At 51.6% G+C, this 19,301-nt stretch overlaps 6 protein-coding genes and 1 non-coding gene across 7 annotated transcripts; 3 read left to right on the top strand and 4 right to left on the bottom strand.

Moving 5' to 3' along the window:
- Positions 1–1,312: 1,312 nt before the first annotated feature.
- Positions 1,313–3,508, top strand: CYME_CMR397C (eukaryotic translation initiation factor eIF-2B epsilon subunit; the record flags this gene model as incomplete). Its single annotated transcript, XM_005538562.1, has 1 exon — positions 1,313–3,508. The coding sequence occupies one exon, from the start codon at positions 1,313–1,315 to the stop codon at positions 3,506–3,508; it is 2,196 nt and encodes a 731-aa protein (XP_005538619.1).
- Positions 3,509–3,617: 109 nt separating this feature from the next.
- CYME_CMR396C (hypothetical protein, conserved) lies at positions 3,618–4,871 on the bottom strand (the record flags this gene model as incomplete). Its single annotated transcript, XM_005538561.1, has 1 exon — positions 3,618–4,871. The coding sequence occupies one exon, from the start codon at positions 4,869–4,871 to the stop codon at positions 3,618–3,620; it is 1,254 nt and encodes a 417-aa protein (XP_005538618.1).
- A 1,213-nt stretch (positions 4,872–6,084) lies between these two features.
- CYME_CMR395C (similar to glyoxalase-I) lies at positions 6,085–6,588 on the bottom strand (the record flags this gene model as incomplete). Its single annotated transcript, XM_005538560.1, has 1 exon — positions 6,085–6,588. The coding sequence occupies one exon, from the start codon at positions 6,586–6,588 to the stop codon at positions 6,085–6,087; it is 504 nt and encodes a 167-aa protein (XP_005538617.1).
- Positions 6,589–7,499: 911 nt separating this feature from the next.
- Positions 7,500–8,663, bottom strand: CYME_CMR394C (hypothetical protein, conserved; the record flags this gene model as incomplete). The annotated part of the gene is made up of 1 exon (XM_005538559.1): positions 7,500–8,663. The coding sequence occupies one exon, from the start codon at positions 8,661–8,663 to the stop codon at positions 7,500–7,502; it is 1,164 nt and encodes a 387-aa protein (XP_005538616.1).
- Positions 8,664–8,949: 286 nt separating this feature from the next.
- Positions 8,950–11,703, bottom strand: CYME_CMR393T. Its single transcript, XR_002461637.1, has one exon. It is a non-coding gene; the product is annotated as a hypothetical transcript (transcript).
- Positions 11,704–12,366: 663 nt separating this feature from the next.
- Positions 12,367–13,188, top strand: CYME_CMR392C (probable heterogeneous nuclear RNP protein A; the record flags this gene model as incomplete). The annotated part of the gene is made up of 1 exon (XM_005538558.1): positions 12,367–13,188. The coding sequence occupies one exon, from the start codon at positions 12,367–12,369 to the stop codon at positions 13,186–13,188; it is 822 nt and encodes a 273-aa protein (XP_005538615.1).
- Positions 13,189–14,412: 1,224 nt separating this feature from the next.
- CYME_CMR391C (hypothetical protein) lies at positions 14,413–15,756 on the top strand (the record flags this gene model as incomplete). The annotated part of the gene is made up of 1 exon (XM_005538557.1): positions 14,413–15,756. The coding sequence occupies one exon, from the start codon at positions 14,413–14,415 to the stop codon at positions 15,754–15,756; it is 1,344 nt and encodes a 447-aa protein (XP_005538614.1).
- Between the last annotated feature and the right edge of the window lie 3,545 nt (positions 15,757–19,301).

Here is a 19,301-nt window from a genome sequence, read left to right as displayed (position 1 = left end):
GTCGTGGATGCTCACGAACTGGCTATTCGATTTTAGTTGTGCATGTCCCATGATTCTGACCGGAATTCTGTGGACATAGGTCTGTTGTCGATAACCAGAAAGAAAGCAGATTCCTTTTTTCTACGGTGCCGGGTATGAGAATCTGAAGGAAATCCAGTCGACGCACGACCGCTGTCGTCTGCGAGATATATGGGCGATATGCTTTGTGCTATAGAGTCAGATCCGTGAATCTAACAGGAATCCGCTAAATGCACGACTGCTGTCGGTAACCTGAGGGGTGCATGGTGATCTTTTCCAGAATCGGCTACCTCGACTGACCTTTGGAGAGGCTGCTCGTCGTGGATGCTGATTAGATCAATCTAGAATCCGCTCATATGTTGGAGCTACAGTGGGCATTTGCTGCGATGCTGGATCCACCTTTGAGGCAGTCGTCGCATTGAGAGAGAACGGCTTTGCTGTGCCAAACAGACGTCAATTCGAGGCTGGAGGGAGTGGATGATGCCAACCCGCATCCGTCGAGAGTCCCCTTCGGAAGAGGATTGTGAATGCTCCACGACGGACATGTATACGCATGCATTCTAAGGCACGCTCCCGTCGGCGAAGAGTAACCCGATACGCTCACGCGCAGTCAGTGCGTGGATCGAACGCTCTGGGCCGCAGTGTATGCGGCTACCAGGGCTGTTCCGCCGCTAACGTGCCGGCCAGTGAGCGCGCAAAATGGCAGTTTCTGGCGCACCAAATTCCCAACTGCACTCCTCGTTTCAGTGAATGCTGCCTCCGAAAATCCTGGAAAAAGCCTATTACCTGCTTTGGGTTGCGAAAAGTCATCAAAATGGGCGGTATTTGTAAATCCCTGTGTAGATAAGCGTGTCTAAGCCCAGAATCCTAGCGTTGTTTTCGTGTGAGGAACGATATTTGATTCCAGAATCCGGAGCAGCCCAAAAACAAGCACCGAGTTGTATTGCAATACCTCTAAAGTGCATAATGATCCGTCTGGTGATTACTGAGACTCAGAAAAGCGTTGCGGTTTGCGGCTAATCGGATTCGTTTCGCAGGCATACCATTTCTCCTCCTGGACTTTACCCTGATGAATGTCAGTCTACTCTCGAACAAAATTTCCTAAATACCGACTAACACCATACTTCAGATACTTTCTGGAATACATGCCGTCGAAATTTTCCAGAATCTGCCGTGATTATCATTAGGCGACGCAGAACAGCAAGATATAAATTATTTTAAGACACACACGGTCTCCTCAGCACGTGTCAGGAACGAGTAACAGACAACGCTGGGCCAGCGCTCTACACAACTGATGAAGAAAGTAAATACAGAAAGCCTCATAGCTCTACTCGTTGTAGACTCTAGGAAAGAAAATGAGCTCTTTCCCCTCGTTGAGCGGGAAAGGCCCGCGTGTTTGCTGCCGCTGTGTAACATGACTTTGCTGGAGCACGCTCTGTTCCAACTTGATCGTGGAGGTGTGAGCGACATTCTCGTGGGCGTCATTGACGACAGCGTCTCGTCTGCCCTAGTTATTAGAAATTTTTTGAACGAGTCGCTGCGTTCGCCCCGCATACGTTCCCGAGTCACTCTCCTCGGTGGAGGAACACGCTCCTTTGCCAGTGTTGGGGAAATCTTGCGAGACATCGACACCAATGAAGATCTCCGGCCAAAGGGCGAGTTCGTTGTGGTCAACGTCTTTTCCGTGTTCCGGGTTAACTTCGCTCGAATCGCGGAGGAGCATCGGTATCGTCATGAAAAGGATCCGTCGTGGACGTCAACTTGTCTGTTCTTCAAACGACATCGCGGGGAAAACAAAGCGACCTTTTCTGGTGAGGTGCTTGTTGGTATCGACGAAGAGACGAAGCAGCTGCTTCTCTACCGCAACCTAGACGAATGCGGGACGTATGTAACGGTTAGTGATCTTTCATGGAGTGGAAGGGATCATTTGCAACTTATTCGGGGCATTGTTGATTGCTGTTGCGACATCCTTTCTCCCGAGGTGCTCACCGAATTCAGAGAAAACTTTGATTACGAAGAGCTGCGTGATTACATGAAAAATAAGCTTGACTCGGACTCAAATGAAATTTCTGGGAACAAGTCGTTTTTCTTAGATATAGCGGACAGGGGAGAGTACTGCCGACAGTTGCACGGCATAGCGTCGTATTACCAAGTGGTGAGAGACTTCGTGCATGGCTGGCTTGGTGATCCGGATCTATTGGCTAATTACGAGCGAAGATGCCCACCGTTCCGGAGAATAGCCACCCGTGGACCTGGCGCAAAACTTCTCGCTGAGATATCACGCCATACTGCCGTGTTTGATTCTGGCGAATCATTTGCGGCAGAGGATGCAGTTGTATCTGTGGATTCGCGAGTCACTGACTGCATCATATCCGGAGGAGTCCATATATCAGAGCAGTGCGTCCTTGAAAATGTTGTAATTTTGGATGGGTGTGTGATTGAGAAAGGATGTGTAGTCAGAGATGCGATTGTTGGTAGAAATACGAGGATCATGCAGGGCTCTCGCATCGATGGAGGCTGTGTCATCGGCCCTGACGTTGTGCTTCCTGAGTGCACCCATATACGTGAAGGCAGAGCTGTCTTCAAAGCGAGTCGTGACTCCTTGAGAGTTGGAGAAGAGGTTGGTGTCGTAGAACCCGAAAACGAAACTACAAATGGTAGCACGAACACAGAAGACGTATTTGGAGGGCTGGACGAGGCTGAGACGCCGACTTTTTCTTTTGGATGTTCGTCGAACACGGGAAACGAAACAAAGCACATTGGAGTTACTGACGCGCACAATAAGTTAACATATAGCACCGAGCAAAGATTTTCGCACGACAGGAAAAGTCTCTTCGAAACTGTTGGGGGTGTTGGGGATGACTTTGAGTCGATAGCAAGTTCATCTCCTGAATCAGAATCAATGAATTCGTTCGCGGATGAATGCAGTTCATTGAGTCCGACTGGATTTGTTCGGCAAACAAATACAGACCAAGCTTTCACAAGTGAGCTAGTAGACACTGTTTTGCGCGCACTCCATAACGATAGCTCAGTGGACGATACGGCCGTTGAACTAAGTAGCCTAAGACTTGCCTACGATCAAACACCGGAAGATATTAGCGGGAACGTTGTACTGACACTTGCGAAGGAGTCGCTTACACGAGCAAGTTACTCTGGCTCTCAATCCGTGAGTCTGCTCCACACATATCTGAATCGATGGAAAACCCTCATCCAGCGTTTTGCTTCCTCAAAAGAGGCTCAAATGCGGATTCTAGATTGCAGTGCGTCATTCAGCACAACGCATCAGGTCCCGAAGAATTTTTTTTCATATGTTGTGCAGATGCTCTATGAAGCGGATATTGTTACGGAAACTACAATCACTGAATGGACAGGGCGGGGCGAAGGATTCATAGCGGCACGACTTGGAATTCCAGAAGCAGCGGCTGGGGAACTTTTAACCGAACTAGGTCCATTTTTGAAATGGCTATCTGAAGCTGAAGAGGAAGATTAGTCACAGAAATCAACCCAAATTCGCGTGCGAAATTGATCAGAGCACTGCGCGCAAATTCGCACAAATGATTTCGATTTAAACCCAACTGCGCCGGATTCTGTGGTGTGTGTTATTCCATTCCGAGAGCGCGATCTAAATACGCCACAACACTGTTTTTCATGAGCATTGCTTCGCGAAGCACAATTCTGCGCATAGCTTCGCGGAGTATGTAGGATGTGTCGTTATCCTTTTCGCACGTAAATGAAGAGAAAAAGCTGCTTTGCCGGAGCCGTGGGTCGAGGAAATCCTGTGCGCAGGGGGTTAAGTGAGTTCCGCCGAGACGAATTACTGTAGCGCCTCGCTCAGGGTCTAGTGCTTTCTGAAGCGAACGCGAGTCATCGAGGATGTCGTTTTTGAAGCTCACAATAAGCGTTTGACGAACTTTGTATAGTGTGCGAATTGCCTCCATGACCTCGATAGGATCAGGGTTGAATGCAAAAGCTCCATCAGCGACCTCAGCAAATAAAGGTGGAATCTGCTGCGCAAGCGCCCTTGACTGTCGCACCAAGGCGAAAAGCTCACTATCCCGAGAACCAGGAAACACAACATCTGTAACAGTGTCGAACAGCGTGTCAAACGTCGCAGGCCCATCGATCACGAGCCGCTCGATCACATCAGAGAGTTCACCAGTTTGGGCAACCGTCTTAACCACGGGCGCGATAAACTCTCTGAATAAAGGTATCGCATCTTCCGCGCGGCGATTATTGAATGCAATCAGTACGTTGGCAGCCTTGTACCCATCCGCGTTGCAAAACAAGCTGCCTCCAAGGGTGTGCAGGAGAGCGCCCAGGGAGTGACCGATTCCAACAACAGGGATGGGACCGTAATCGAGAGCGAGCATTCCCGCTGCTGCTGAAAACCTGGTGAGCACGTCATCCATCGTCCAAAGGTGATCGAAAGAAAGTCGGTACGGCGTCGCGACTACTACGAAGCCCTCTAAAGCCAACTGTTCGAGAAACCATCGATACGCAACCTGCGGCGCGGCTCCAACGAAGGCACCCCCGAGAAAGTGAACGAGAGCTTTTGGTGGCAGCGGTGTACCGTTTCCAGTCCCGTAGGCTGTGCGCTGTGAGGGCCTTACGATAACGTGCGGAGGCCTGAAAATAAAGTTTCCCGCATATTCCTCCCAACCTCGTGTACTTGGAGTGTTGCCGGCACTCTTGTCAGTGTGCACCAAAAAATACCTTGGAGCACGTGGACATTGTGAACCAGTAAAAAGCTTCCCGCAGACTCTACGATTTGCCGAACTCCTACAAAACAAATGCCTCCGAACTGACAAGCCATTTAGAGTGGCGAACCCAAAAGCTGCACCTTTGCAGCTCATGTTGTGAGATGCTTATCGGATTCAGCTTACTTTCAGTGCCAGAGGGTCGAGTAAGGAAGCCTTAGATTGGGCCACGTATCCGGTCTACTCGCCCAGTTGCATAGCAAAAAGGCCTCAGCTGTGTTGTAACAGAAAAATTTTACACCAATCCGTTGACAACTGGACAACACGATATCCAGTAACACCCGTCTTGTCCCGGAACACCACTCGGTTTGAAACTTATGTGAAAGTAGAATGTCAAATATTAAAGCGTCTTATAATTGTGCAGCCTCCGGTGCGGTGAATCGCGCCGAAGTCCCGGTCGTCTTTCAGCGTTCATCTTTGGAAATCGATGCGCATACGGCGATATGCACTTCTCTGTGGCACGCAACAGATGCCGAAGCGACGTGTGCATCTGCCAAGGTGCTTGTGTTGCTGGTATGCAACAGCATCAGAACCCTATATCGACGCCGATGGATTCGCTTCCCAAATATGTATGCCGAGCAGCTACTTGGCGAGTGTCGGTCCCAGTTTTGAGCTGTTTTCGACCAGTAAGTTGGATTCGACGCAATTGCAAAGCGTGAAAGTTTCAAGAAAATGCGGATGCAGGATACTCAATAGCAGCAACGAAAGCTGATTTGCCGTGTCGGCAGGAAGTTTACGGTTGCAGATCGCTCCAGATGCGCCAGACTTCCAGGCCGTAGATGCAATCCGTTCATGCTAGTCCTTTAGAGAACTCCTGGCGATATCCATCCACATCTCACCCAAATTTGTGAGCGCTGCCACCAGTCTATGCGCCCTAACTGGAAGCTGCTTCTTCTCCAGCTGTGAACCAGAATCATAGCTGTGCAGTGCTCTCTTAGATTTGTGTTTAATCCGGCCAGAACCGGCGAGCAGGTACAAACAGTCTCGTAATCCAAATGCCAACGCTTCGCGCCGAGCGTCTTTGTGAGCAGGAGCCTCCGCGTGGAAGCGCAAGTGAGGTGACCTTTTCGGCGCTGTCGTGGCTTCTACATCCGAAGCACAATGGCCCCAAGTTTGCCTGTAAAATTCCCCCGCTCTATCGTTAAGCCGACGAGTTCGACAGGAAACTCGCGTTTTTCCCGAAATCACCGGATACGGGCAACCTTGAAACGGGCTGCTTATCATTGCACCGACGAAACAGTGACTCTTTCGGAGACTCCCAGACATTCGTCCGCATCGCCTGCTTCTAAAATCCATGAGCACGTTCTGCTCAAGACTTGGGTTTTTGGATTAACTCAATCCAGTAGTCGTCCGGGTCCCGTACGAAAGCAATTTCGCCCACGTTCTGGAAGGGTCCCGGTTTCCGCGACACGACATAACCCGCTTTCTCTACGGCAGCACAGCTCGCGTAGAGATCATCCACGAGAAAGCCGATGTGCCCGTAGCCCTTACCCGGCTCCGTATTCCCGTTCGCGTACTTGAAATTCGGATCCTTCTCAGTTCCCCAGTTATGTGTAAGCTCAAGAGTCGGGTACTGACGCGAGAAAAGCCACTTTGCCCGCTCTGGTTGTGGAGCATCTTCCGCCGGCACTGTTGGATCCTTCTCCAGTGCGAAGAAATAGAGGGAGAATGACAGTTCCGGAAAGTCGAAGCGCGTCAGAAAGTTCATACCCAGCGCTTCGTAAAACTGCCGCGACTTTGAGGGGTCCTTGATTCGAAGCATCGTCTGTGCGAACACGGCGTTCTTTCCGAGAAACCCCCCGTTAAAGCTCATTTTACACCTGGAATTTCTACCTTTCGAAGTCTTATGTCTAGACAAAACCCTTGTTGTTTTTCGCGAGAAAAACGCGCTCTCGACTCTACCTGCAACGAACATGAAGCGCCTTGCCCGCAAGCCCAAAGATCCGGCTTGAGATCCGCAGAACGCCCGCGGCAAACCGCCACCATAGCCTTGGAGGTGCTGGGGCGGCGCATGCATGCTGCCGCAACCGGTTGGGCATTTCTGTACAACTTTCTGAAACACGTTGCGCCCCACTTCCAGCATATTACCCTCTGTCAACGCACTGAATCAGCAGCTATGGACTACAGACTTGCAACGCTGCTCAGTTCTCGCGCACTGTTTGCCTCTTTCCAAAGAAGATAAAAGTTCCGGTGTTTCTCGCGAACCCAACAATCGAGAGCGGCAAGAGGGGCAATTCCTGGGGAGATATGTCGCCGCCATCGAGTGCTCGCTTTTTGGGTCGCACGTCGCATTCTGTGCAAGACGCACATGGATACTTCATATGGGTGCCCCGCTCGTATTGCCACGCAGGTCTTGCGTACCAGTCCACAAGCCAGATTTCCGTAGTTCAGCGCTGGGCGTGGGCCACATGCACAGAGCACCAAACCCACGATTCTATTCTGGGTTTCAGCGAGATGCGTCCACTCTGTGGGGTCCGCGCTTCCGCTTTAAAGTATCGCTTTCGATGAGTTAGGAATGACACTGGAGGTGACAGCATTGATGTCACGGAGCGCATGGAACGGATGACGTTGCAGGAGACCTGCTGATGCGGGCCGCCGTATCGACCTTGCTATATGCGACGAACCAAATCCTCATCGATATCCACGCTGGATCTCGTGTTTCTAACGATTTCGCCTTCCGAGAGCGAACCTTCGTTTCTGGTATTCGGTGGACTCCGCATCACTCTATATTCGCACCAGCTCCGGATGGTCAGCGAGCATTTCGCTCTCAGTAAGCGCATCCTCGCGCGACTGAGGTGACCAGATGACCTCCACGCCCTGGAGTGCTTCCCGCGGAATGCTGCTAAGTGCCCGAAGCGCCGCCTCGATGTCACTGCTTCTTCGAATCTCTGTAGGAACGCCTGGAACTCGGCCAGACGCAGCAACAATCAGTGTGACCACAATAAACTCGGGTACTCGCATGTCGGTGGAGTCGCGTTCTGCAACCTCCCGCTTCCGAATATCAATCTGTCCACCAAAATTTGATAGTGTCTCTTTCTCAAGTTTCCCGCGTTCAGCGAAAGACTCGTTGTTGAATGCAGCCTCTGCCTCTGAGAGCGACGTGCGCTTCACGTTTACGCTCCCGAAGCTCCAATAGTCAGGGTTTCGGTACAACGCAAGCGTTGTCTCCTGTAAGACCTGCTGCAGGCCGACAATAGAATCTGTCTTACTGCGGAGCGCAATTTCTTCCAGTTCCTGTTGCAGCTCGCGAGCTGTACTGAGCAAACCCACCTTAAGCTTCACCAGCGTCGTCTGTTCTGCGGCCAGTTCACTATCCTCTGCGGCAGCAGAAACTCCAAGACCGGATAGATTCGAGCTTAGAGCACGTGTGGCAAACGCGAAGAATGCCGCCGCAAGAAGAAAAGTCCCTATTCCGGTGAAACCAAACGGCACAACCACTGGCCCGAAGTAGAAGGGCGTGAAAGGCAAAACTGGTGCCGGGCTATAATAATATCCTCCAATACCTCCGGAAGGAGCGCGATAGCTCCGAGGCGGTGCGCTCCGAGTCGCCGGTGCCCGGAAAGTCGAGCCACCGACCCGACCGCCTCCCTGTGCTGCAAGTGCGGCTTCTGGGTCACCAAGCAGCGGAGAGATTGCAACAGCTAAAGCCGCGAGCACGGCCGCACCTTTCGCAAGCAGCGGTTGCAAAGGGCGTCGAGGAGCGCCCGCCGCGTTGCCTCGAAGTGTGAGAGCGCCGCGGGCTGTTGAAGAGGCGACAAGAGCCCTACCAGCCGCATGCCGTCCCGCAGTAGTGCCCTTCCACAGCGTGCTGCTCCTCGAATGCAGACCGTGTGCGGGTATGACACGAAACTTTGCACTTGTAAACAGCGGATAGCACACGAAAGCCATAACAGTCAAAAACGTCTACTTCCAAACGAGAGGAATTTCACGTGGCAATGCCGTTTAACGCTCAACGAAACGAAGAATGTTCTTTGGTATTTCGAAGCGCTTCGCGTGGGAGTGATCCCGTTACTGGCCGGTGTTCTCAGCGCGCCCGCTCCAGAGAGCCAGGCTCACCTCGGGGATGCGGTGCCCGTTCCGCACCTGCCGAGGTGATTGCAGCCCAATCGGTCTGTACGTTTTGTACATGTTATGTGATTGGTGGATTTATTCTCCGTCATGTTGATGAATGAAACACAATTATAGTTTAACAATTACCCACGAACATTGTTCGTGGCGAAGGTATATGGCAGTCCAGCCTTGATACAGTGCAGACCGTACCATACAAGTGGCTTGCTCCAAGCGGGGACTTAATCGCCGCTCTGATGATACATGATGTTTTTCATCGAGAGTCCGCAGCATTCCAGCACAATACCCACACTGCATACTAGACAATCGAATCGAAGCCTCGCCTGAAGTAAAGCCGATGGACGCTCCTGAAGAACGATGCAGTTCCAGATGCTGATATGGGCGCTCAAATCTCGGTTCAGAAACTGGACGCGTTTCCCGTTCGTGATGGAGACACTCCACAGCAAGCGTCTCAACTGTGACTGCATTGCCACCTGGAGCTCAATGAACTCAGCGTACGTCATCTCATACGTCCGGCTCCGTTTCCAAATCGTCTTCACCGGCAGTTTCAGCGTGTCTCTGTGCTCGCGATGTGAGAATCTCGTCCAGAGCTCATCACTGAGAGCACTTCAGTGCCGGTTCGCGGATCCCTTGTGCGTTATCGACGACAGTCCAGTTCTGCAACTAGAGCGCGTCCACCGCCATGCACTATCTTTATAAGATGCAACCGATCGGCCAGTTCCGTTTCCAGTGCTTTGAGGAAGCTTGCGAATACCCGCCTCGTGCCCGCGAGCGGTTGCGACTGTTGGAGACTCGAGCTCGGTCCCGCGTTCCTCTGCCATGGCTCGTCCGCATGAGCGATCTAGTCGCTCATACCCGTTATGAATGAGGTGCGCAGTGCATCTCCTTTTGCCCGATACCGTACTCAGCGCGTCACGACAGGTCTTTACGTCGTCATTCCACGAGTTGGTACGCCTGCTGGCGTCGTTCACGTCCAACTCCGGATGATACCGAGCCCTGGAGGCGTGGAGCAGACTCATTTGCTTTCCGTTCAGGTCTCTGGCGCTGCCCCTTGACGAACGGGCACGGTGACGGCCACGGGCCCTCAGAAACGGCATCCACGCGCACCACGAAGCCTTCACGTTCGTTTTCCGTAAGCGGTTGAATATGAGTCTCGTTGCTCCGAGCGGGCCGGGGTTTCGCAAAGTGCATGCTGTTTGATGTGCCGTGCGCGTCTCCAAGGCCCCTGTACATCGCTTTCCGTGTTTTCCCAGCCAACGAGTGGCGATGAACGAGCCCCGCCAACGCTCTGCCCGAAATAGGTAGAGTGCCCCCTAGCTGCTCGTGCGCACACATCGTAGACCACTGAGGACGTCGTACACCACACAAATATGCACGGTGGTATCATGGGCTTTGCCCCGAAATGCGGGGACCGTATCGACCAGGGGTTTGAGGATGCAAAGGCGCTCACATACGACCAGAGGGTCTGCCTTGCGGTGGAGCGCCGCGTTCGCGAAAACCTAGCAGCGCAGGATGCAAGTTAGGCCAGGTCAACGCCCGCGTAATCCTTCCGAGACGACGTGCCCAGCTCCGGAACAGAAACCTACTCCATGAGCTCGGACGATCTGGAGCGTCGCTCGTTCTCGATGCGACATCTCCGAGCTCGCTTCCAGCACCTTCTCGTCCGGAGCCAGCTCGTCACGTGCCTCCACGGACATCCCAAGAGCCGCTTGCGCCAGTCGCCAACATTTCGTCGACCACAACGCTGTGGACGCAACGAGTACAACGCCTCTGGGGTGCGCCTCGTAGGGTAGTCGCCACGGACCCGCTCTTGGCTATGGGTTCTGAGGTTTGGGCGAAACTTTTCCTGGCACCTACGCTGTCCATGGGCCGAGCAACCATGTAGTGCAGCGCAGAAACGGATGCCGGCCAGCGTGTGTATTGGTCAATGACACCACGAACAGGCCCGCTGGCATGCTCGGAGCGGAGCATTCCTAGTGCTGTCGCTCGAGGGTTTGACCAAAAACTCCCTACGAATGCGAACTGCTGGCAGCGCTGCCTCCGAAACCCTTGCCGCCAGTTGCTGCACGAGGGGCATCCATTCGGGGAGAGCTAGGCGAGCCTTCCGACAACCACATTCTACGCAATACCTAATAGCCCTGGGCATCTCACGTACTCGGAGAATTTTTTCCGTTGATGCGTTCTGGCACCGACGTGTAGGCGCTGGTTTCGGACTGGCCTTTCCAGTGCGCAGGGTTTCCTTCCTGACTCTCGTCGTCCTCTTTGCGGCTGGGATCCTTCTCTTTTCTGTCAGGTGGTTGCTTCGCATTCTCCTTTCGTGGCGGGTAGCGTGGATGTGCACGTCGCACTCCACTTCCATTTTCTTACACCGGCAGTCAGACCCCGTGGATGGACGGCGAGCCAGAAACTTGCCTCCCCGCGTATATATGTTTCCGATCCCGCAGCTGCCTTTTCCACGAGCTTCTCAGCCGCGAGCGTGCCAAACGCCTGAGGCGCGCTTTACCGATCCCTCCCCGCAGGCGACCCGCTCAGCACCAGAGTCGTTCAACGCTGACGAAGACTGAAAACGACTTGTCCAAGGACAGCGTCACGCATCCGAACGTTTTTATGGAACGCATCCTGAGGGAAAGCATGGCGACGGAGGACAGAGAAGACGCTTCCAACTGGACTGAGCGTGCACTTCCAGGCTGAAGCGAACACCAGCTCAACGCTCGTCTCAGCTGCGCACTCGTGGAGCGCCTTTGCGTCACAGCAAGCAACGTGGCCTACCCGCAGGACAGAATAACGCGAGAAGCAGAGGCCACAGAGTGCTTCGAAGAAGGGAGGCAGACGTGTTGCTTGAGTCTGCCTGTTTGCCGATACTCAGGCGACTACATGCTTGAATCGCCGCTGGGGCTGATGTTGTCGTCGCTACGCTCACCGGTCGAGGCTTTACGAGAGGCGTTTCGCACCGCTTTGCGTATCCACGGTTAGATCCTCCGTTTTTCACGAAAGAGCTGTTACCGAGAGAGGCGAGTACCGGTCGCTCCTGTCATAAGCGTTCGCCTATCAATGCGGAATCGAAAATGTCCAGCTCGTGACGGTCTCCTGGGGAGGCACCTTTTTTTCTCTTTGCCCATCCATGTCGCTTCACCACGGCTCATATCAAGGGTATGGAAAATTCGCATCCAGTGGGTTTTCTGATACCGTTTCTTTGAGCATCTGTGCATCGTACTGAGAAAGGCGGTTCACCCTGCTGTTGACCATGTGACAAGTGACTCGAGAAGCCGCGTTCTCGAAGTCTAGCACTGGCAGCAAAAAGCTTTTCCGAGGCTTTCCCAGACTCTAACCGACACATTGCTTTGTTTGCATGCCTGCAGGAGAAGCAAACAATACAGTATGTGGCAGTACTGGTGTTTCAGAATTCACTGCTCGGATTATATCGGGAGTTCGAATACGTCCAGCGTTGACAAGGCCACTTCGAAATCTGAATCGCAGTAGAGCGGAATCAAGGCCTCCATTCTGCCTTGTTCTAAACTTAAGTATGGAAAGAAAAGATAAAAGGCGCAAAGTTTTTGTTGGAGGCCTCTCATGGGACACCAATGAGGCGTCTCTTGTTGCTTACTTTGAACGCTTCGGTAAAGTTATTGATGCGGTGGTGATGCGAAATCGTGAAACAGGGCAACCTCGAGGCTTCGGTTTTGTAACTTTCGAAGAAGAGGGAGTGGCGCAAGCTGTGGCGTCCTTGGAGCGTCACGAACTGGATGGACGATTAGTGGAAACGAAAGTTGCTGTCCCAAAGTCTGCTGAAGATCCTGAGTCCAACACTGTTGTGGACACTGCGCAACGGTATGGGCCATCCGGGCTGGGCGAGAAGCCGTCACGAAGGGTTTACGTGTCGGGACTTCCCCAGGCTTGTACTGAGGACGATCTGCGCGCGTTCTTTTCACGCTTCGGATCACTCGAAGCTGTTCGAGTGGTTGTCGACCACCATACAGGGCTCTCGAAGGGTTATGGTTTCGTTGTCTTCGCAGAAACTGCTGCCTCTCAGAAGGTACAGTCACTCGATCCAGAGAACTTCGTAATTAGAGGGAGCGCTTTCCGAGTCAAAGTAAGATGTTGCCGAAATAACGAATCATCGCGCCCGAAACATACAAACGGGAACCCCTGGGGACTTACTCCCGACGCACTCCTGAAAAGCGCTCATGACGGAAATCATCAAGGATACAGTTTTGACGACATGGGTGTCGATACCGGAATCGTAGCCCAGTATCTTCATGCTGTCTATGGTGGTGACCTTGCATACTGGGAAAAATGGGCGAGAGAGGTTCGAACGGCGAATCGGCCCCAAGATGAAATGCTCTGACGAAGAGGCCGAGCGTTTCGGATGTACACCATCGATGAGCATGTGGACACATCCACGCGGGGATCGGCAGCCTTGAACGCACATCCATACATGCACTCTATCAATAGGAATGCGCACAGGTCCGCTCCATAATCGAAAGCTTCGAGCCGACGCCCATAACCTTACGACCAAGCCGTTCGGCTGCTGTGCGTGACCGCGGCAGCGGCTCGTACAGTTTTGCAAGGAGCCCTTCCGCTATTCGCGGCACCGCAAAGGTCACTTGACTGGTACCACTATCCCCGCCGACAGAACCACTGTGCTGGTACTCGCGGGACTTCAAGGCATCTGGAGGTCTCTCATCATCTTTTACCTGGGTATCGACAAGAATTGCATACGATGGATTCCGATACGATGCATCGATCGAGCAGCATTACAAATTTATTGCGCATCTTTTTGAAATCCTGATGCTGCCCGAGACGGCATTTTGTTGAATCTCGAGTCTTGCTGCATTCGAATGAAGATTATGCTGGTGCTGTTACTCTACAAGATGTTTCGAATAACGAGAAAAGCTCTCGTACTATCCAACCTGAAGAGTGTTAATATCATTCGCATAGAACTGAACACTTGGCGCCTCCTGCATGTAGGGGCGCGTGCGAGCGGGTTACCCCCGCAGTCGAGAGAATATTAGTTTTAGAGCCACTGTAATACCCCGGCTGATCAATCGACCATCTACCTGTTTTCCTAATGCGTTTGGCTCGCTCTGAACAGCCAGGCGCTTCCTATCGATAAGGATGTGATCGATGCATGTTGTTTTGATGGACCCCATACAAACCTGGATTTCAAGCATAAAACACGTCCCACGGAGAGTGCTTTACCTGCAACTTCTAAGATCGGGTAGGCGCTGCATATGGTCCTCTTTCGCCTCGGTTTATTTTGGACCGACTGTTGCTGTTTATCAGGAAAGGCTCCCGTTGTATCGATTTTTGGTCTGCACAGCGCATTGTGAACTGCATCGAAGAGTTTCGTATTCTTCCATGCTCTGACGTCTTTCTTTGGATCCCGAGTTCCCCCAGAAAACCAACGTGGCTTTGAATCGAATCTGCTGGATGCTGCGCGAGGAACGTTGAACGCATGCCAATCTTCCGCTTGAAACCTGGATGAGTAGAAATGTGCTCTGGATCAGATATTGCACATTACGCCAATTCACTCGGGTACTTGGCTGCAGCATATGCTGCCACGGTCAGTATGTTAACTCTGTGTCGTAAGCGAGTTGGACGAGTGCTAGCTTTATTGCTTTACCTACTTATATATGTGCTCGGCCGAGAAAATGGATCGTGTGCAATTGCTCCACGAAATCAGGGGTTTCCGTATGATTTCAGCCTCGCGTTTCCAAACTGGCCAGTACCTTTCTGTTCCGAGCGTTTCAGGAACAACTCTCGCGGAAGTTTCAACCTTGGACTGCATCGCGTCAGCAAGGAAGTCACAGCGTATTCCTTGCCTGAGAGTGCTGTCGTTTACCGCGATACAGAAGAGCGTGGTGGCTGGGGGAACCTGTTGCTCGGCCTTGCTTCCGCCTACGTTTTGTCCGTAGCGCTGGACAGACCGTTCTTTATAGACAGCGAGCGCTTCACACGCGCTTTCACCCCAGGGACAGCAGCCGCGTTATGGAATAAAAGCTTTGACAATGCGTCGCTGTTCCCGCGTGCGGAACGATCTTTGCTGCGGGTTCGCGAACATGATTCTATTTGGCAGCGGATCTCGCCCGGGTATGACCAGCCATACAAGATGATCGCTGAAGAGAATCCGACTTGGTGGTTCAGAGGTCGGCGAGGAGTCAGGCCTCCATTTCTAGATGTGGAGAGCAACCAATGGTTTGTGCCGGCTCTATATCTGAACCGGCATATACGACCGCTCTTGTGTGAAAAGCTTGGCGCAGCCGCATTTCGTAGCGTCTCCAATGGAGTTTGGATGCCGAACGCTTTTGTACAGAATATTCTGGACCATTTTTGTGCGCGCACAGGCATGCTTTGCACAAGCTCTCCCATGCCGGGTGCAAAGATCGTTGGGGTGCACATCCGGAGCGAGGCATCCGCACCGCGTTGGCGGCGATATCGCCTGCGGGGACACCGATTGTACTCAATGCTCCGCTGTATCTCTTTGGTGAAGAGCAACTTGGAGGACCTTCTCAGCCCTAGTAGTGTGTATTTATTCATCGCATCTGATTCCTCGCCCCTTCTCAGCGAGTTACAAAAATTAGAGAAAGCGCCACACTTCCACTTTTTGGATCCCGAGCTTGATGCGCGCGATGTTCCCGCAGATATTCGTGAGCATGTCATAGCGGCTGCGGAGCTGATTTTGCTGAGTCGCTGCCACTACCGAATTCTGTCCGTGGGTTCCACTTTTGGCATGTGTGCTCACGCGATGAGCACATCGGTAGCGTGGCCCTTTGTGCTCACAGAGCGTGGTGACTGCGTCCAGGTTCCGCGTAACGAGCCATGCCAGCATCACCTGTACCGTCTGCGGCATATGAACGGCATTGAAACAATTGCCGATCTCACAAATGATATGCGTTTTGGCTGCATAATTTGAATGTTGCCTGCCATTCAGAATAGCTGAATTTTGTAGGGAGAGCGGTACCCAGAGGCAACGGCCCACTGTTTCAAGGATTTTTTGCAATTCGGATCTCGACCGAACCTCACACGGGAGACGAGGTTTCCGGTACGGCACTCGTTTAGAAGAGGACCTCGAAGGAATAGGAAAAAGGCTTGGCACCATCGTTGGGATCGGATTCTCGGCCATTGAGAGTGAGAAGGCTGGAAGTATCCTCCTCCTCCTCGCCGGATTGAGCTCAAAGACAAACTGTATCTTGAAAATGAGCAGCAAGATTCCACGTTGTTCCTGTTGGACGGAGTGATTTCGATCCACTGGCGGTCGGAGATGCTCCATGGTCGTCGACGGAAAGTCACTTGCGGTGTTGCCAGTGCGCTCATCACAAAATCGATCCGCTTTGTGGCGGGTCCGAATATTCTTTCACCTCAAGTGTGATCGACCTCATGTGCGTGTAATTAAATGCCTTTTCGCGGTTTATAGCAAATGAGCTCGAAGTACGTCATTTTTAAAAAGTACAAAATCCAAGTTAGAGGTATGGATATGGAAGTCAGGGATTTTGCAGGGCCGTCATTGCCTGATGTCGGAGAAGCTTCAAGATCCTCCCGTCCCTGACCATCGAGTGAAGACGAGCAAGTGACGAAGAGGATGAGGAAAAGAGGAGGCAGGCGAGAAAAGTTTTTCGCCCGAAGAGACGATAACGAGAGTACAGTGGCACAGAGGGCGCTTGTTCTGCGATTCCTTGCAGTAGTGACCTCAACCAATCGCCATAAACCCAAGGATTTTCTAAGCCGAGAATAAGACGCCGCCGTCAATGTCAGACGATGTGTGGCGCTGAAGACGAGACGCGAAGAGCTGACGCAGGCAAACTTTGTGGGACAGCCTCTCAGGGTCGACGTGTAAAAAGAGAAACTGAGGCCGATAGCAGGAGACCGGCCAAAACATGCTGGGAGGCGTATGTGATTGGGTGTGTATAGACACTCTAGGGTCCTTGAAAGTTTATTGTTTTACTGAACATACATATACACCAGTGTCAGGTTAGAACAGAACACTGAACAGCTCGGTCTGCTCATACCTTTTGTTTTTCTCCGAAAATGTTTCAGGTGAACATTGTCGACATTCGAATATCATGACTAAAATTTTACGGATTCATACGTAGTTTAAGAGTTCTCGATTTTCTTTCCGGAGTGGTTCCTTCCACTTTTTACCGGTGCAATTCGTTGAATGACCGAAATTAAGCAGAACCGCGATGTCGTAAAACAAGGGTCTGTAAAATATACGAAATCATGAAACAGTTCATACGTGCATCCCTTCACTCTTCTATTTCCCTTATGACCAGGATGCTCGAATTCCGGAGTGTTCAAGAACTCGAAAGTTCTGTTTCTGGGCTACACGTGGGCACAAGATTCGCTCTGATGGATAGACGAGTAAAAAACTCGATGTCGTTCATTCACGTTTTGCTCACAAGCTCATGCAGAAAATTCAATCAAATTACCTCTTCACATGATTGATTCATTTTGCACGTCGAATCCACCTCTCTTCATTACCATCAGTGAAACGCCATTCAAATGTGGCCCAGTTACTCTTACGAGATGTGCAGTTACAGGATCCCGTCTGTTCTGCTTGCATGGAAACGGATGCTGGGTTCGAACTCCAATCACTGCTGCAATCATTTCCATGGAATTCTACGTCTCCGCTTTGCACAAAGTGAGCCTGGAAGGAGCAAACTTGGTCGACATTGTCAGCAACCTAGATTTTCCCTCCGATACTCGTTTCACTCTGAACAACATCGCGTTCTGAAATCCTACTCTGTTTGGAAAACAGCAGAGAACAGAGGATTGGATATTTCATGCACTGCCACATAGTCTAGAGGGCCCGACCCGATTGAAGACGTCTTCAAGGCCGCGAAGAAAAGATTCAGGAAAACAAATACAAGCTTCAGAAAATCGGATTGTTCTCGACACGAACTGGTGCTCGGTGCTATGGGCTCCGCGACTGAACACGCTAAGTTCTTCGGCACTTGTTTTCCTTAAATCTTTCCCATTTGCGGATGGCGACTTTCCAAGGCGGTATCAGAAAAAGATGAACAAGGCATGAGGAACGTATATCTCAAGCGTGTTCATCAAAAGAAGCACCCAGCACAGGGACATATGTTCTGCCGGGGAAAGCTCTGGAAGAGCAATTATTCAAGCCTCGAGCGCTTTGAAAAGATGTGCGTACCGGTTCTCCAGAAATATACCCCTCTCAGACAGGGCACCTTCATGTACGAAGCCTATGGTCCGCCTGTTCTCTCGCACAAGCGGCTGCGCTCATTGCTGCTCTAATCCACGTCGGTCTGAAGGGAATGTTAAGAACGTACTTTCTCCTGCCTAAACGCATAGCTCGCATACGGGAAAACCTCTCTCATTTGTAGCTAGCTCCCGCAGTACTCTTAAATCACAATCAAGACTGTGTAACTCGAGAGTGCTGAGGACCTTCTAAAATTTGGCGACTTCAGGGAGGCGCTATGGACTCAGACAGCCTTTTTAGTTGCCATTCTCCACGAGTGCATACAAGATCCATCTCCTCGGCTGCGTGAGTTCATCGACGCTGAATGCACTTCAGTTTCCCAGCTGAATGCATTCATAGCATTTGAAACTCTTCGTATCTTGGTAACTCAAAGCGGCCAGGATAACTCGTAAAGCACTTGGGAGTCGATATGCACGATGATCCGGCACCATGCCAGAGCCCATCTCTACCAGTACCTCAAGCATGCGATAACGTAAAGACATATGGTTGACGACTTGGTCACGACTCTGGACAGTAAGAAGGAGCTCTTTATAACCAGCGCTTCGTCCAGACTCATCGGCTCGGAGAATAGAGAGCATGATCAATCGCTGTCCGGTATTCCCCAAGGCCCAGGTGCCGAGAAGCAAATGGATTTACAGCTCGGAAGTAGCCTGCACAAGAATGCGATGGCGCTTATGCGTCTCTAGTGCTGTTTGAGAGGATACGAGGAAGAAATTTTCACCTTATATAAAAGCATCTCTGTCTTCCTAGTTTCCAGTCCTCGAGGAGCCCTATTTGCGTCTCGTTATGGAGGCACCGCCCGTGCGAGAGCGGAGCGGAAGGGGACGATACAGAACACGAGCGTCAAAAAATCAAAGGTCGTGATGGACGATATGAAGTTCATCAAGCAAACTACATTCTTATCTCTCAGAGCTGCGGAGACCCTCAAGAACACCTGGAAATAGGAAAAGCGACGGATTGCAGAGAAAGATGCGAAGGGAAAGAAAAATCGGAGGAGCGGGGTGGTCGCACGACTGCTTGGAAACTTATTGTCCTTTTCCGTGTCCCTTGGCATCGATTTATGCATTCTCATCAATTCAGAATGTCCCCCACTCTTAAAGGCCCCCTCGGACCTCAAAGACACACTGTTCAGAAGGCAAAAACGCGGAGAAACAAAGGGCATTCAAATACATGGATTCGCGAACTTGTTCCCCGATATAATCCGTATCGGCCTGGACAGAGGGAGCGCGGATAATAAT

The sequence above is a fragment of the Cyanidioschyzon merolae genome, chromosome 18 (assembly GCF_000091205.1).
Source record: "Cyanidioschyzon merolae strain 10D DNA, chromosome 18, complete genome".
NCBI classification, from domain to species: Eukaryota; Rhodophyta; class Bangiophyceae; order Cyanidiales; family Cyanidiaceae; genus Cyanidioschyzon; species Cyanidioschyzon merolae.
The sequence above is the reverse complement of the archived record's forward strand: the minus strand, read 5'-3'. Positions and strand labels throughout refer to the sequence as shown.